Source organism: Balaenoptera acutorostrata, chromosome 1, assembly GCF_949987535.1.
Source record: "Balaenoptera acutorostrata chromosome 1, mBalAcu1.1, whole genome shotgun sequence".
Classification (NCBI taxonomy): Eukaryota; Metazoa; Chordata; class Mammalia; order Artiodactyla; family Balaenopteridae; genus Balaenoptera; species Balaenoptera acutorostrata.
Genome location: NC_080064.1, coordinates 20,921,021 through 20,937,253, shown reverse-complemented (window position 1 = coordinate 20,937,253; position 16,233 = coordinate 20,921,021). Strand labels below are relative to the sequence as shown.

At 49.5% G+C, this 16,233-nt stretch overlaps 1 protein-coding gene across 1 annotated transcript; it reads right to left on the bottom strand.

The window, feature by feature from the left end:
* Positions 1-1,395: 1,395 nt before the first annotated feature.
* On the bottom strand, positions 1,396-13,910 carry LIN28A (lin-28 homolog A). Its single transcript, XM_007178660.2, has 4 exons — positions 13,880-13,910; positions 13,232-13,416; positions 2,350-2,534; positions 1,396-1,612 (listed from the first exon to the last, which is right to left on the bottom strand). Exons 1-4 carry the CDS (start codon positions 13,908-13,910, stop codon positions 1,396-1,398), a joined length of 618 nt encoding a protein of 205 aa, XP_007178722.2.
* Positions 13,911-16,233: the final 2,323 nt, after the last annotated feature.

Genomic DNA, 16,233 nt, shown 5'->3' with positions numbered 1-16,233 from the left:
ATTGTTAAAGATTAAGGATCTTGTCCTTGCTTCATATATCCATCCCTGGGCAGCTCAAGATGGGTACAGAGGTATCATTCTTAAAACCTGTCCTTACCAACTCACAGTTTTTACAAAAACACATACAATACACCCTGTTGTGTATGTTAGGCCTAGCCCAATCCAGTGAAGGATGGACCTGGTATGTAAAGCGAGTCCTATGCCCTGGGATTAGAGGTCTGGAACAGGAATCCTTTATCACATCCAGATGACCTCTGCCTAATCTTGGCTTCCCCTCTCTGCACCTTTTACCTGGCCCAGCCTCTCCTAACCTCTCTGTACCACCTTTTCCTGTTCAGACCAATTTCCAATCTTTCAGTAGAAGGAGACCAAGTCATGGGGCAACCCAGTTAAAACCTAGTCTCCCATGAAACATTGAAGATGGAGGGGTTTCAAGAGGACACTGTGGCAGAAAAGCCAGCTCTAATTGGCAAAAATGAGGTAGTTCAATAGGCTATACGCTCCAAATAGTTGTTCTCTCTGGTGATAGAGCAACAGAAAGTATTCCCGCTGTGCAGACCCGGAGCTGCTGCCGACTTATCCCTGAGATTGCTCACGTACCTGAGAACACAGTGCAGGAATGAGGGCCTTAGATTAAAATACACAAAAATACAAAACCAGAATATTTATATTATGAAAAAAAAAAGTTAAAATGCACAAGATACGTCATTCGCACACAGCTAGTGCACTTGGCATCCTGGAGAAAGTGGGACCCAAGGTACAGTCATCCAAGGGAGCAAATAAATAAAATTGTATTGGCCCAGAACGGGGTGGGAATGAGCTTAGAAGCAGCAGGTCTGCAGCTGTTCCCTCAACCCCCCTTTTGCCTATCATCACAACCCACTGCTTGGGACAGTTCTGTCAGCACTCTATCCCAGGAGGAGGTTGTGAGGAGACAAGATGTGGAAAACCCTGCCTTACCCCTGAGATACTTCCTCCCACAGAATGTAGTGGCTTGTGGGTTGGGTCCATCAATCTGGTCTCATGCTTAATCTTTTCACTCTGGCATGGGAAATATTATTCCATATCCTTCTTGAAGAGTAAAACAACTTCCCTATCCAGGCCACTTTCAAAAGCTGGAGATTCTGGGGGTGGAGACTCAGATAAAGCATGCAGGAAGGGTTACCCCCCAAAGCCCTCACATGCATTTGGATAGAGCATGATTGGAGTTTCTTTGCCTCACCCCTTCCCCCCCACCAAGAGGGAAGAGGGGGTGACGCTTTGGCCCCCGGCCTGAGATATACGGCAGTGCCAGCTGCCCCTACCCACCCTGCCCCCACTTTCTCCACTCTGCCGATTGATACCTGTTCCTCAAAACTTTCTGATCACAAACGGATAGCCCCCACCCACTGTGGCTCAATTCTGGGCCTCTGGGAGCATGGCAGGGCTATGGATCTCTTCTTCCTCCTCCCGAAAGTAGGCTGGCTTTCCCTGTGAGCTGGGAGCTTGCTGGGCCTTCAGTGGACACGAGGCTACCATATGGTTGATGCTCTGGCAGAAGTGGCACTTCTTGGGCTGGGGTGGCAGTTTGCATTCCTTGGCATGATGGTCTAGACCTCCACAGTTGTAGCACCTAGCACCAAGCAAGATGGTAAAGTTGAGAGAAAGGAGTGAGAAGAGACCACAAGCTTTCCTCTGTCTGAGAGAGGACACCTGGGCTCTGGTTCAAGTTGTTACTATACCCACTTCCCTTCCTAGAGACCAATTTCCCCACTTAGAAAAGGAGGAATAGGACTAGATGACTCTGAGTCCTTCCCAGATACGTAATTGTCTAGATGATATCTTCAGATTCATGTCAACTTGAAAATACCAAGAACAGAAACCCTGGACCCCAATTGGGAACTACCATACCCTTAAAAAGAGTACCTGTCATTCATTAAAAATATAGACGAAATTAAAGGAGCCAGACTATGTGCTCTGTTTGAGCACAGAACTAAGATGGAAGAAACCAGCCATTTGGAGATGTGGTGAAGAAGCAACAGGTACAGATACACCATCTTGTCCTGACCACATACACTTTCACATCCATGGTCTCTTTTAGTTCTAAAATAATCATGTGAGGTTAGTATCGTGATCCCCATTTAGCAATCGAGGCTAGAGCTAACAGAACGTAATTACTTGTCAAGTAGAAGAGCTGGGTCATGAAGTACCCTCCTCACATACTGCCCTCTCTTCACCTCCCACATCCAGGGGCCACAGGCTTCCTTTTACCTTTGGCAATCTGGTCCAAGAAAGGGGCAAAATTAGGAGAGTTTTCCTCATCCTCAGCATGTCCCTCCCAACCCACACAAGCTGCCTTGCAATCCATACCTGTCTCCCTTTGATCTGCGTTTCTGCATGTTCTTCCCTTTGGGCCGCCTCTCACTCCCAATACAGAACACCCCACCAGGGCCGGTGACTCGGATAGATTCCAGGCCCTTAGCAGACTTCTTAAAGGTGAACTCTACGGCCTCACCCTCCTTCAGGCTCCGGAAGCCCTCCATGTGCAGCTTACTCTGGGGGAGGGAAGCATGGTAGATTTTAATGTTAGTCTCCATTATTACACCAAAACCAAAAAAACCTGCATGCACATGTTCCTTTAAGGTTGGAAGAACACTTCCATTTTATCGGTAAAGAAACTGTGACTCAGAGTCATCACAATTAAGAACAAAATATCTACATCACATTAGGAACAATCATTAGATAAACAGATGCCATAGCATTTTTTGCAGCTATTCTCAAAGTTCTACGAAAAATAAAACAGAAGAAAAATTCTTGAACATAGCATTTATAAGAAATCAACCAATGTAAAATTGTAAAATATAAAGTAACAGGCCTGGGGCTTCCCTGGTGGTGAAGTGCTTAAGAATCCGCCTGCCAATGCAGGGGACACGGGTTCGAGCCCTGGTCCAGGAAGATCCCACATGCCGCGGAGCAACTAAGCCCGTGCGCCACAACTACTGACCCTGTGCTCTAGAGCCCGTGAGCCACAACTACTGAGCCTGTGCTCTAGAGCCGGTGAGTGACAACTACTGAGCCCGCATGCATAGAATCCGTGCTCCGCAACAAGAGAAGCCACCTCAATGAGAAGCCCGAGCACCACAAGGAAGAGTAGCCCTGCTCGCTGCAACTAGAGAAAGCCCTCATGCAGCAGCGAAGACCCAAATGCAGCCAAAATTAAATAAAAATAAATAAATATAAATAAAAATAAAAAACAAATAAAGTAACAGGCCTATACACTTAAAAAATGTCAGTCATGAAAGACAAACCCGAGAAGTAAAGAAACTGAATGCAACACATGATTCTGGACTGGATCTTAGAACAGGAAAAAATATTAGAACAACAGACAAAATTTGCATATGGAATGTAGATAAATGTTTCAATGTTAAGTTCCCCAATTTTGATCATTGTACTGAGATTAGGTAAGAGAATGGCCCTATTTTAGAAAAAAACACACTGAAATATTTAGTTAAAGATGCTTGATATCTGTCTGTCTATCTGTACAAAGAAAAAGAATAATAAAGCAAATGGGACAAAATATTAAGGACTGATAACTCTGGGTAAAGGTTATATGGGAGTTTTTAGTACTATTCTTGCAACCTTTTCCCAAGTTTGAAATTATATCAAAACAATGTTTCTGAAAGTTGAAGGGAAAAGACAGTATGACCCAAGCAGACAGATCAGTGGATTAGAAGGGAAAGTCTAGGGCTTCCCTGGTGGCGCAGTGGTTGAGAATCTGCCTGCTAATGCAGGGGACATGGGTTCGAGCCCTGGTCTGGGAAGATCCCACATGCCGCGGAGCAACTAGGCCCGTGAGCCACAGCTACTGAGCCTGCGCGTCTGGAGCCTGTGCTCCGCAATGAAAGGCAACGATAGAGGCCCGCGCACCGTGATGAAGAGTGGCCCCCACTTGCCGCAGCTAGAGGAAGCCCTCGCACAGAAACGAAGACCCAACACAGCCAAAAATAAATAAATAAATAATAATTTAAAAAAAAAAAAAAAAAAATAGAAGGGAAAGTCTACTGGGAGATCCAAGATTAAGTGGAGAAATCAACAGGTGAGGAAAACAATTCCATAAATACTATTGAGAAAACAGTTATCCATTTGAAAATGAAGCCAGAAATCTACATTTTGCATCATATGTATGCAAAACATATTTCGGAAGAATTAAGTATCTCAGTGTTAAGAGGAAAAAACTTTGAGACAGTTTTTTAAAAAATCAAGACAGATAACTAAACTGATAAAACTACAAAAAGCTACATAAGTCAGTAAGAAAAAAGAATCACAGAACAGAATATAAGCAGGCAATTTGCAGGAGGACTTAGCATGACACATATGTTCAGTATCTCACTCGTTCAAAAAAACAACAGGAAACAAAAATACCATGAAGCCATTAAAAAGAATGTAAAGTTGTAAAGTCCCTGTTTTGTTCGCTGCTGCATTTTGACACCTAAATAATGCCTAGCACATTTTGGATGAATGAACAAGGAGGTAGGTTTTAATTACTTAACTTGGGAAGATGAGCAAATTGTTAAAGGAAAGGACTTCGAATAATGTGTGGAACAATCTCACTAAAACACTGCATATTTGAACCAAAAAAAAAGGAGTTATTCACACAGCTAGTTGAGTGGCAAAACCAGGATCAGAAGAACCCAGGGTTTCCGATTTGAAGCTAACAGTCCATTTCACCTTGCCACTTACTGCGTCAACAACACATTAGTGGAGTGACAGCCTCTCCCAGACCCTGCCCAGAATAGGCTTCATTATAGATAGCTTCCAAAACAACCAAAGAGCATGTCAAATATGTCAACAAGGTGCAGTCCTCATTGAAAATGCAGTTCAGAAGCAAAAGGAATCATCGTGCACCCAGTCCTGGCTTGAGGCATGTTATGCTGCTGGTGGTAGTGACGGGGCAGGGTGGATATTTCAAACTGGGACTTAGGTGAAACATGCTCTTTTGCCAGATGCGATCCCCAATTCCTCAGTCATTTACATTTTTGTTTTAATTTAGATGGTACTGCTTAAGACAAAACTTCCGTTGAGGTAATTGGTTAAGAGCATAGGCTCAGGTGCCAGATGCAACCTGGTTCATGAAATGCTGTTTCTACCAATTTCCAGCATCATGTGTGACCTTGGTCAGTCACTCACCTCTGGGCCTCAGAGCCTTCAGAGAACAGGATAAAAACCTACCTTAGGGTTTTTTTTTTTTTTTTTTTTGGTTGCACTGGGTCCTAGTTGTGGCAGGCGGGCTCCTCAGTTGTGGCCTGCCGGCTCCCCAGTTGCAGCACCGCGCGGGCTCCCCAGTAGCGGCAGGCAGGCCCCCTTGGCTGCGGCTCCAGGGTTCCTTAGCTGTGGCATGCGAACTCTCAGTTGCAGCATGCACGTGGGATCTAGTTCTGAGACCAGGGATCGAAGCTGGTCCTATTGCACTGGGAGCGCGGAGTCCCATCCACTGCGCCACAGGGAAGTCCCTACCTCAGATTTTCATGAAGATTACATGGGTAGGGAAACATCAAGAATATATGCTCAATAAATATCAGTAAACTATTCCAAAGGTTGGGGATCCTTTCTTCTTATTCCCACAGGAACAGCCAGAATTGTGATGACTCCCTCCACCAATCTTGATGTGGAGCATTAAAGCAGAAAATAAAAACATTGCAGAAAGGTGAAATCTCTTTCCCTCTCCCTGTTGTATAACAACCACACTGAATTTGATGTTAAATCTGACTTGTCTCTTATTGAGCTGGGACAAGCCAGTGAGTCAGGAAGTGCTGGAGGAGCCAGACCAAGAGCATTCTTGACCCAGGCAAACCCAGCTTTTCCCATTTGCCTAGTGGGCTCTTAGGCTGGAACACTCCCAGTCCTCGCTGTGATTCAGCAGATAGATAAGTGACTAAGAGCCAGGGTTTAGAGTCTGACAGCCTGTCCCCGCTTTCTGTGCTACCCTACAAAATGGAGTAAATAATAATTTTATGGTGGTGCTGTGAGGGTTTATGCATGAACCGTAGTTAACACATAGCCTGCCACACATAAATCCTGAGTGGCAATTATCATCAACCTCTTCAGACTGGATGAGGGTGTGGTAACAGTGAGAAAGAAGTGTCAAGAGACTGGGAATTTTAACTCTAGTTTTTATCACTAACTGGCAGTGGAAACTCAGAAAAACATCCCCTCTCTGAGCTCCAGTTTACTGAGGACAACACTCTCCGCCATCCACACCTCCTAGACTTACTATGAGAACCAGAGGATAATATAAATGGGGACATATGAAATTGACCAGCCCTCTCAGCTCACCCACTCCATCACTGGAGGATTTGAGGTCTGCTTAAGACTTTAAAAGAGTGAAAAAAAAACAAAAACAAAACCAAAAAACCCCCAACCCTGCAGGCACCTCACCATAACCGGTCAAGATTTAGACTGGTGGTCTCCAGGGGTGGCTCCCGGGGGGTGGGTGGGGGCCTACCCCGCCCCTTTCTAAAACACATAGTTTGAATTCCTCTCTTATCAGGTAGGTAATCGGCGTGCAGCCCCACGGAGCCTGCCTCACAGGGCCTGCATCGGAAAGGAGCCTGAAATTCTTGCTATCACCCCACCCCACCCCCAGCCACACACAAAGCGGGGCCCTGGCCCCGCCCCTCTCTCCATCCCCTCCAAAAAGAAAAGACCTGGGGGGGAGGGGCAAGGCTTGAGCTCCCCCAATAGAGCCCAGCTCCGGGGAAACAAAGAGTTGACACTGGCTGGTTCTGGTGGTCAGATTCCTGGAGTTCCAGAGGCTGCAGATTCCCCCCTGACTCCCCCCCACCCCACATTCACCGCATTCATCAGTTCCTTCCTTCCTCTCCACATAGGGGTTATGGTCACGGTGAGAGAAACGGATACAGAGACACCTTTCTTCCCCAGTCAAGCTTGCTGGTCTGCCAAAGTCACCGCCGCCAACAGCCATCTTTCCTTCTGACCTGCCCTCCCACCCTTCCAGGGCCTTCAGTCAAACCTTTTACTCAGGGACCTAATTAGGGTTATTTATTCAGATAAATTATATTAAAGGTGGGAGGGAGGCAGGCCTCCCATCTTCCTTTCCCAATTTGTTAGAGGTAGGAGGGTGGGCAGCCTATAGTGGGGAGAGAGGGGAAGAAGGCAGTTAATCAGACAGAAAACAGTTACAGGAGGCATTTCTCTTTTTTTGGATGGCAGGGAAGGACTTGGGTCAATTACAGTACTTAGGCCTCCTGCTCCCCTAATACCTCACCACTGCCTACGCTAAGCTTCCCCCACATCAAGTATTATGCCTTTATAACTTAGAGATAGAAGGGACCTTAGGGGTCACTCAGGGCACGTGGAGTAAAAAGCTCACAGGAACCCGAGTTTCCCTCAACTTGCTCTATGAAATTTGGATAAATAAGTTCTGGTTTCTATAATCATCTGTAAAAGCAGGGGATCAGACTTGATCAAAGCTTGGGTTTCTGGCTTTTCTGCAATACCCAGGGCCATTCCAGCTCAAGACTACCTAGTGCATGTTTATACCCTCAGTTCTAGGTGCCTAGCAGTGCACAAACATTTGTAGAAGAAACTAAGTTCTCTACTATCTAAAATGACTAATATTTAATTTTATTACAAATATTTACTATAGGCTAAGCAGTGTTTTAAGCACTTTACATGTTGTAACACATGTGACCCTCATACCAAGCCTGTGAGGTAGACCTTATCATGCCCCCTGTGTTACAGGTGAGGTCACAGAGGCAGAGGGGTGAAGCACCTTGCCCAAATTTATAGTGTGAGAGCCCCGAGCTGATTGCAACTAGCCTCACTCTATATCCAGCACTATGCAATATAATGCAAGACGCACAGCCGTTTAAAAACTTTCTAACAGCCACAATGAAAAAGTAAAAAGCAGCAGGTGAAAGTAATTTTAATGACTTGGTCCCAAGGTGTCCTCGCAGTTCAACCCAAGCGTCATTCCTGACGGTAGGGTTTGGAAGGAGCTAGGAAACCAATGGGTTCTATTAGAAGCAGTTTATTTTGATGATGTGTGTGTCAGGGAGGGTCGGGGAAAGAGATCCGTGCAGAACCAAAGGCTGCGAGCATACAACCCCACACACATCACCTCTGCTCAGACACACGGCCAGGACCACCAGCTCCAGCCTGGAGTTCTCCACCAGATGGTGCTGCTCGTCAGCCAGTCTGCACAAAGGCAGCCAGAGGGAGACCAGAGCAGAAGAGAGGAAGGAGCTGCGAGGTTCTCAACTCTGCACACAAGCGTTCACCTAGATTGATCTTCCCAGCTCCTTAGGGTGGGCATCTTCTCCTTGGTCCTTAGGAAAATGGAGTCGCAAGGAGACTGAATTCTGATGAGGACCCATCCCAGGGAAGGTCCCCACCCCACCCCCTACCCACCTACCCATGGAGTGAAGAAAGGGTCTGGGAGTTTCAAACCAGTAACCCAGTTGTTGTTCTGCTCTGTTGACAAAAGCCATTTACCCTCCTTTCCAGTCTGAATTAAGTTAACTCCAAGCTGCCTCTGTGCTAAGTGCTACCATTCTTGAAAGTTTTCTCCTCCTCCCCCCCACCTCCTTTGACCTCCCAGATTTAACACTGATAGTAATTGCTATTCTTGCCTGCAGGAAGAAAGGAGGGGTGATTTGCCTAGGGCTGTTTCTCAGAAAAAAAAATAAAAAAGCACCAGCAAATTCCAATAGGCTAAGGAGTATGATAGTTTGATTAGGAATGTTCCAGAAACAACCTTGCCCTGGAGAAAATCACTGAAAACCACTTGTATGGCAAGCTTGTGGTGTCACCAACCACAAGCTTTGCTCATGATGGTGGCACAGCCTTTACTTGGGACACTGTCTAGAAAGCATGTCTCTTCAGAAAGAGAAGGACCCAAGAAGGTCCCATAATGCTCAAACCAACTCATGTGCTTCTCTGCCAACTTCCTGAAAAAATCCACTCATTTAAAAAATAGTTTCCTATTAAGATGGAAATGAAATAACTAATTAATGAATGACCCATCACACCCGTGCCTCCAATATCCTATCGGGAGCTCAACTGCGATCCATTGACATTCATTCTACAAGCTTTCATGGTGTTTCTACTGAGTGCCAGGCCCTAATCAGGCCCTAGTCCAGAAAGAGACAGCAACTATCAGTTAACATTCCCTCCCTACCTCCAGCCTATTTTGTCTGGAGGAAGACTTCTGCTGACAAGGACCCCCCAACTGTTAGTGTACTCCTGATTCCTCAGGGGACCCATATTCATTTCTTCAGCCCACCAAGTGCGTACTAGAAAACTAACCAGACTGCTAGTCTCTCTCTTCAAAGAGTTTACAGGTTAGAGGAGGGGTTAAGATAAGTACATCAAAAAACGAAACATAAGGTGGGTAATCAGAGGCACTAGTAAGGTTATAAACCAGGTGGGAAAGATCCCTTTACATTCTCCCTGCCCCCAAACCCAAGAGCCCTACTCTAGACAGGCCTGAGGTTGCTCTCATCACCGCCCCCACCTCGCCAACCCCCGCCCCCGCCACCCCGCCCCGCTCATCCTTTTCAGAAAAAGCAGGCCACGTGGCTTCAGCAGTTTCTTGGTATTGGAAATTTCTTCTCCTAACCCAAACTTGGTCCCTCGGTCAAATTTGGGCTCTTCTTTTGCCTCCAAGCCTTGTAATACAGCATTTTAGCCAGAAAGCCATTTTAAACAGACTTGGGTTCCAAAGAGCTGTGGGAGAAAGCAGGGGACCTTTTCCTCATTTTCAAATTTCTACAAATCTAGGGGGTTTGGGAGTTGAGCCACAGGAAAACATGAGGTAAGCCAAAACTCTTAAAATGGCCACAGAGAATTGAGAATTCTTGGTGAACCTCAGGAAACCAGGAGACAGTAGTTAGCTCTTTCTTGTTCCACCTTGCGATGTATAACTGTTTTTCAACTGGGGGTGAGTTTGCCTCCCAGGGGGCATTTGGCAATATCTGGAGACATTTTTGCTTGTCGCAACTGAGGGATGCCCGTAATGAGAAATTATCCTGCTCAAAACATGTCAATAGTGCTGAGGTTGAGAAACCTTGATTTAAGGGCTGGCCACCTGTCATTATTATGCTTCTTAAATTCCCCCAAATTCAGGGACAGGAAGAGAGTTCTAGCATAAGACCTGTGGCTGAGGGCTTCCCTGGTGGCGCAGTGGTTGAGAATCTGCCTGCTAATGCAGGGGACACGGGTTCGAGCCCTGGTCTGGGAAGATCCCACATGCCACGGAGCAGCTGGGCCCGTGAGCCACAATTGCTGAGCCTGCGCGTCTGGAGCCTGTGCCCCGCAACGGGAGGGGCCGCGATGGAGAAAGGCCCGCGCACCGCGATGAAGAGCGGTCCCCGCACCGCGATGAAGAGTGGCCCCCGCTTGCCGCAACTGGAGAAAGCCCTCGCACGAACCGAAGACCCAATACAGACAAAAATAAATAAATTAATTAATTAAAAAAAAAAAAAAAGAAAATCCTTAAAAAAAAAAAAAGACCTGTGGCTGAGTAAAAGGGTTGTTACAGAAGTCTCTTTGCTTTATGGGTTTTATTTACTCATTTTTTTAAAAAGCTAAAGGTAGGTTTTCTTTCCCACTCATCCACCCCTGTGGGGCACTTTGTGTTTGACAGGGAGTGTAAGAATAGTGAACAGTGTGTTGGGAACCAAATAGGCCCAACCTTGGAAGGGAAAAGAAAATGTTTAATTGCTCCCCCCTCCTCTTTCCTTAGGAAAGGAGCTCCCTGATCCCCTCCCTTAGCAGATGTTATCTTAGGACAACTATCCTGCTCACCACCCACCCCACAATTCTAAGGTACCCACCACCAGCAGCCAAAGGACAGGTTTTCTTGTTAAAGAGAAATGTCTTACTCTCTCTCCACTTTGGGAACACTCCCCTCCCCCAGGAGGATTTTTAAGGATTGTCCTGCATCTACCTAATTCCTCTATATTAGATCCCCAGGGAGAGATTTCAAATTTCTCAAGTGCAGGACTGCAATCACTAGTCTAACTGCTATGGTAGGGTTTGAGGATCAACCTAAGCCCCAGCAGTGCACAATCTAAAGACAGAGCTACCAGGTAAGGCTCAGGGAATTTCCACCATTGTCCTCTGTGACTGTTAGTAGGGGGTGTTAGGGAGACAAATTCTTGATTCCTTATCTCAGCTCAACTCCTTCTGATAACTTATTCAACTGTGGAATGTCCCTGGACATTCCAAGACCCCAAAGTCCAGTTATCTCCCAGCAAACCCACCTGAAATAACGTGGTATGGGCTCCACTCCCCAAACCAGAAGGTCCCTGCTTTCCTTTATGCCCTCCAATATTTCCCAGCTGCTTTCGATCCTAAGGGTAAGTGGGCTGAGGCACAGATCCATTTGCTCAGGAAAACCTTCCTTGGGAGTTGGATATCACCAAAGAACCTCAGAGGGGCTACATTCCCCTCCGTCCTTCCCTATTCAACAGCCTTTGGAAGGGAGGCAAGAAAACGTTGGGTTTGACTCTTTTATTCCAAGCCTTCCAAAGTTGGGGAAGCTGTCCAGTCATCTCCAGACCAGGAGAGATTTTAATCTCTTTGTGATCAGATAAATGGGAGAGTGGGGGAGCTGGCCACCCCGCTGAGGAGGGCCATTCAAAGCTGGTTCCTGTAATAAAGTGATTTAATAGATCTAAAGAGGCCAATTCCCTTCTTTCTCCCACAATTACTTCCTGTGGGTTATCATTCACATATGTAAATGAGACAGGGAAGGGGGCAAAGCCACCAGCCAGAATTAGTTGTCTGATGGGGAGAGGGTAAAGTTGGGGGTGGAGGAACTGGGTGAAGCAAGGGGGTAGCCAAGCATTCTGCTGCCGACCCTTCTGGAAAGATGTTCTAGTAGCCCAGTGACCCCAACATTAACTGGTGGGCCCCCATCTCCCCAGATCCTCTATCTCTCCTGTTCCCCCCATTCTGTGTCCTCGTTGAGGGCCATGCTCAGAGACTTCCCTGCTGCCTCCAACTACTCCACCCAGCATCTCCACCCCTCCCCCTCCAGAATACCATCCCTCAGGCTCCAACCCTTAATCCCCACATCCTCCTTTCCCCTCCCCCACTGCTCCTAAAGCCAACCTCTCCGAAGTAACCCCTCCATGCCCGGCCTGGGTGTCAACCTACTGTGCCTGGGATTAGCAATTTCTTCTCAGGTCCAGCCCCAAACCTCCAAAGGTGGAGGGAACACAAGCAACAACTTCCTTTACGTGGTTGTTATGTGTGGCTTGTGCCCAGGACCACAGAAATGCTTCTAAGATATTCAGGAAGGGGTGGCCTGGGAGGAGGGAAACCTTAAGTCTCTGGTTCCTTGTTTGAGGCTGGGAATGTTAGGACAGCAATCAATGGCTGTCTGGGGCCATAAATGCCAAGCTGAGGAGAATAGGTCCAGAGGCTAGCCTCCCTCCACCCTCTGCCCTGCGACACTGAATTTCACCCCCACTGTGCTGCCTTGCTTTAACTGAGAACTTGGGGTTGCAACCTAACTCCCTCCGAGCCTGGCCCAGGAATCTAAGGCCTGGGCTCCTTGGGTTTTCTTTCCTGATAGGAAATGAACAGCAAAAGCCCAGCTAGTGAACCATGTGCCTGAGACTGTGTTCTTGAGGAAATTTCAAGCCCCCAGAGAGATCCTTCAAGGATCTGCCAAACCCACCCAGGCCCCAGAGCTTGAGTTTTGGGTGACCACCTGGGTGAAGAGACCCCGCTGACTTCTCAGCTTTACTCCGTTGGGTCCCAAAGTGGTTTCCTTCCCTCTCTCCAGGCCGGGAGCTCCATTCACACCATAGTGAAAGGCGCGGGCGCTCAGGGCTCTGCTCTGACCGGGCATGTGCTTCCCTGGCCCGCCTGCTCGCCCTCCCCCCACTGGCAAGCACAATACAACCTTAGTTCTGCCACATGGGGTCATCTCCCTGCCCCCTGCCCCCTGCCCCCTGCCCAGGGGAAAGAGGTAACAGACACGTGGTAAAACCGGAGGGGTTCCCGGAGGGGGGTAGGGGTGCTGATACTCGGCTCTGCCCCCAGCTCTCGTCCCGCTGGAGTTAAAGGGGACTCAGAACTGGGGTGCCACGGCAAAGATGGGAGCGCACAATGAGGGCCCTTGATCTCCCTCAACCCAACAGCCAAGGCCGTCCGCCCACCCTTGGATCCGCGCGCCAACATCCCCTTCCCGCGGCAAAGTTACCGGGATCGGTCTCACCTGGTGCACAAAGACATCCACCGGGGGGTCGAGTGCGACCCCGGCGCGGGCAGTCATGGACAGGAAGCCGAATCCCATGCGCACGTTGAACCACTTACAGATGCCGGCGCCGTGCAGCAGCTGCGGCTCCTCGGCCGCCCGGGCCGCGTCCTCCTGCGCCTCCTCCGGCGCCTTGGCGCCGCCACCTGGAGATTGGGAGGGCGCTCAGCTGGGGGGCCACGGAATTGGAGGACCCCACCAGAGACCCGGCAAGGAGACCCGAGTGTGCAGCCCGCGGGTGGACACCCAGGGCGCTGCAGCTACCAAGCTGCCGGCGAGAAAATACCTGTCCCGGCTGCCTCCCGCGCTCCCCAAGCTTAAACTGAGGCCAGTGGTGCCCCGAAAGTTTTGCTCATCTTCCCACAACACGTTGCCCGGGGACAGACGGCCAGACAGGCCCCTCCTCTTCTCTCCCCCGCCCCCGTAGCTTCAGCTTGCACGCCACTGGGACACCAGGGTTCCTTGCTCCAGAGATCGCCCCCTGAAACAGGAGGCCGCAGACTTGGGGTCCTTCGGCTAGCCTGGGGGACACTTCCCCCACCTCCCTTTTATGTGGCTTCTGGGCGCCCCTGCAGCCTAAGTTGTCCCCAATAAGTCCCGAGGTCGAACCTGCAAACTGCTGGTTTGACACAGAGCCCATGGTAGTCGGCTGAGCCCGCGGCCCCGGGCCCCAGGTCGGCCGGCTGCTGGCCCCAGAGAAGTCCGGAGGCAAAGGGGTGGCTCGGAGAAGAGGCTGCTACATCTTCCCCAGCACAATAGCGGTGGGAGGGCCCACGGCTTTTCAAAGGCTCCCAAATTCTAAAAGACAATGACCCAACCCCCCGCGGGCAGCCCCCCTCCCCTCCCCTCCCTCGCCTCTCCCCTCCCTTTCCCTTCGGCTCCAGCTCCGGCCCCCACCCCCCACCCCCGCCCCATCGGTCTCTGACACCTCTGGGGTGTCCCTTCTCAGAACCTTGAGGTTTGACACCCCCCCGCCCACCCCCCACATCTGGAGATTGGGGCCGTCAGTCCTAGAAGTCTTGAGTACCCGGGAATTGGGGATCCTGCGCTTTAAGGACTCATTGGGGGTCCCCAAAGCAGCATACAGGTGGGGGGCCTGTGTGTGGGGGGGGTAGTTTTAAAGCCACGTGACTGCTCCCACACACACTCCCACACCACCCCCACCCCCCTTGCAGATAATTATACATTCCAGAGAGTTGGGGGAGGGAGGTGTGAGCCTGGTAGCGCTGGCCAATCAGAGACACAAACCACCTGTCAAGGGAGAAATGGATGAGCCCTCCCCCTCCCCCAGCCCTTGAGCGCCCCTCCCCCTCCCTTCCCCTTCAGGCCTCAGAGCTGACCCGGCAGCTCAGCGCTGACCCGCTCTCACCCCCACCCCGTGTGCTTATATAGACCTGGAGTTCAGGACACTAGGAAGCCTAGGATGGGGAAGCAGGGGGGAGGTTGGAGACCCAACAGGGCTGATCTCCACTCCTGACCTAGGTGCAGCCTCTCAAAGTCTGTCTCTGACTAACTGAATGTCTTTGCCTCCCTGCGTTTCCGACTGAGTTTTTCTGGATCTCTCAAAGCGCTCCTAAATTGATTCTGTGTAAAGAATCCTTCCTTGTTTCCTGTGTCTAAAACTGACCCCACGTGGAGTTCCCTGAGAGAACAGGAGGAACCCAAAGAGGCTTGAAGGGTGTTCCTCTCTCCACCAGCTGCCCTCATCCTGCCCCCATTCCCATCCCATCCCTATCCGTTGCTGGGATCCCGACACTCTCAGGTTCCAGACCCTCCTCGTTTGAGCCCCATCCTGAAGTGCGCTCTCTTCCCCATCGTGAGGTTGGTGGGGGAACTGGAGTAGGGGCTCTCCTCATTTGAAGAGTTAGCCTCCCCTTCTAGAAGATAAAGAGGGTTGGCCAGGGGGGTGGCTAGTGCCCTGGTCGGAGATGGACAATGGCCCGGGGCTCAGTGCACGGCCCTGGCCCTGCCCCTTCACTTCCGGTGCTCAGTTCAAACTGGACAATGCCAGCTCCGGCCAGTTCCCCTCCCCCACTGCTACAACCCATTTAAAGGGACAGAGCCTGCTTTCGGGGGCATCCGCTCGCTCGGAATTCAGTCATCTCCACTAAGTGTGCAGGAAGCTCTCGTGCTTCTCACCCTGCGCCCGCGCGCGCGCACGTGTGTGTGGGTGTGCGCGCGCGCGCGCGCACGTGTATACTTGAGAAACGGAGAACGGGGATGAGTGGGGGTAGGGAACGGGAAGATGGGGAGGAGAGCAAGGGGCTGCGAAGAGATTATTTCTCTCTCTTTCCTGCCAGGAGTGTTCTGCAAGAGACTAAAACTTCAGTATGAGATGGGGGATAGGACTTTGGGATAAAAAGGACAACTGTGGCCCTTTGCTACTCAGCCTAAAAAAATACAAATCATTAAAAAATATCACTAACAATGCCACACTCCCATCTGAGGACCCTGATTTAGATCTTCCAAGAGTTGTGAGAGTACATCAGCCAAAGTCATTTTTAATATATATAATACTTCTCACCCAAGTCTTATCTCCTCCCGTTACCAGCCCCCTGAAAATATACTCACTCTCTGTACCCCTGTTCCTAAGATTCAGGAGCAAGTGACTGAGGTCTCGCTGAAGAAAAGAGAGAATAAGGGAATTTAGCGCTCTGCTTTCCCTTGGTCTGTTCTCAAGTCACACTTGTTCCCGGCAGGCTCGACCAGCTTCTCTGTCCAGGGTCCTGAAGGCTCCCGGAGCTCTGTCCACGGTGCTGAATAGAGACCCGCTCTCCTGGCTCCCAGCTCCCAGCTTTGAGAATGCCTTCTTGAGTTCTCACCTCCAAGTCTTTCCCAGAAAGCCTGGTTCTTCTCAACTCCCCAGTGACCCTGACACTTTTGAGACGAAGGAACAGACTTTTCTGAATGCTAAAGAGAGGGCATTTCCAGACGTACATGATTCTGTGAGAGCAGTGCAAGTA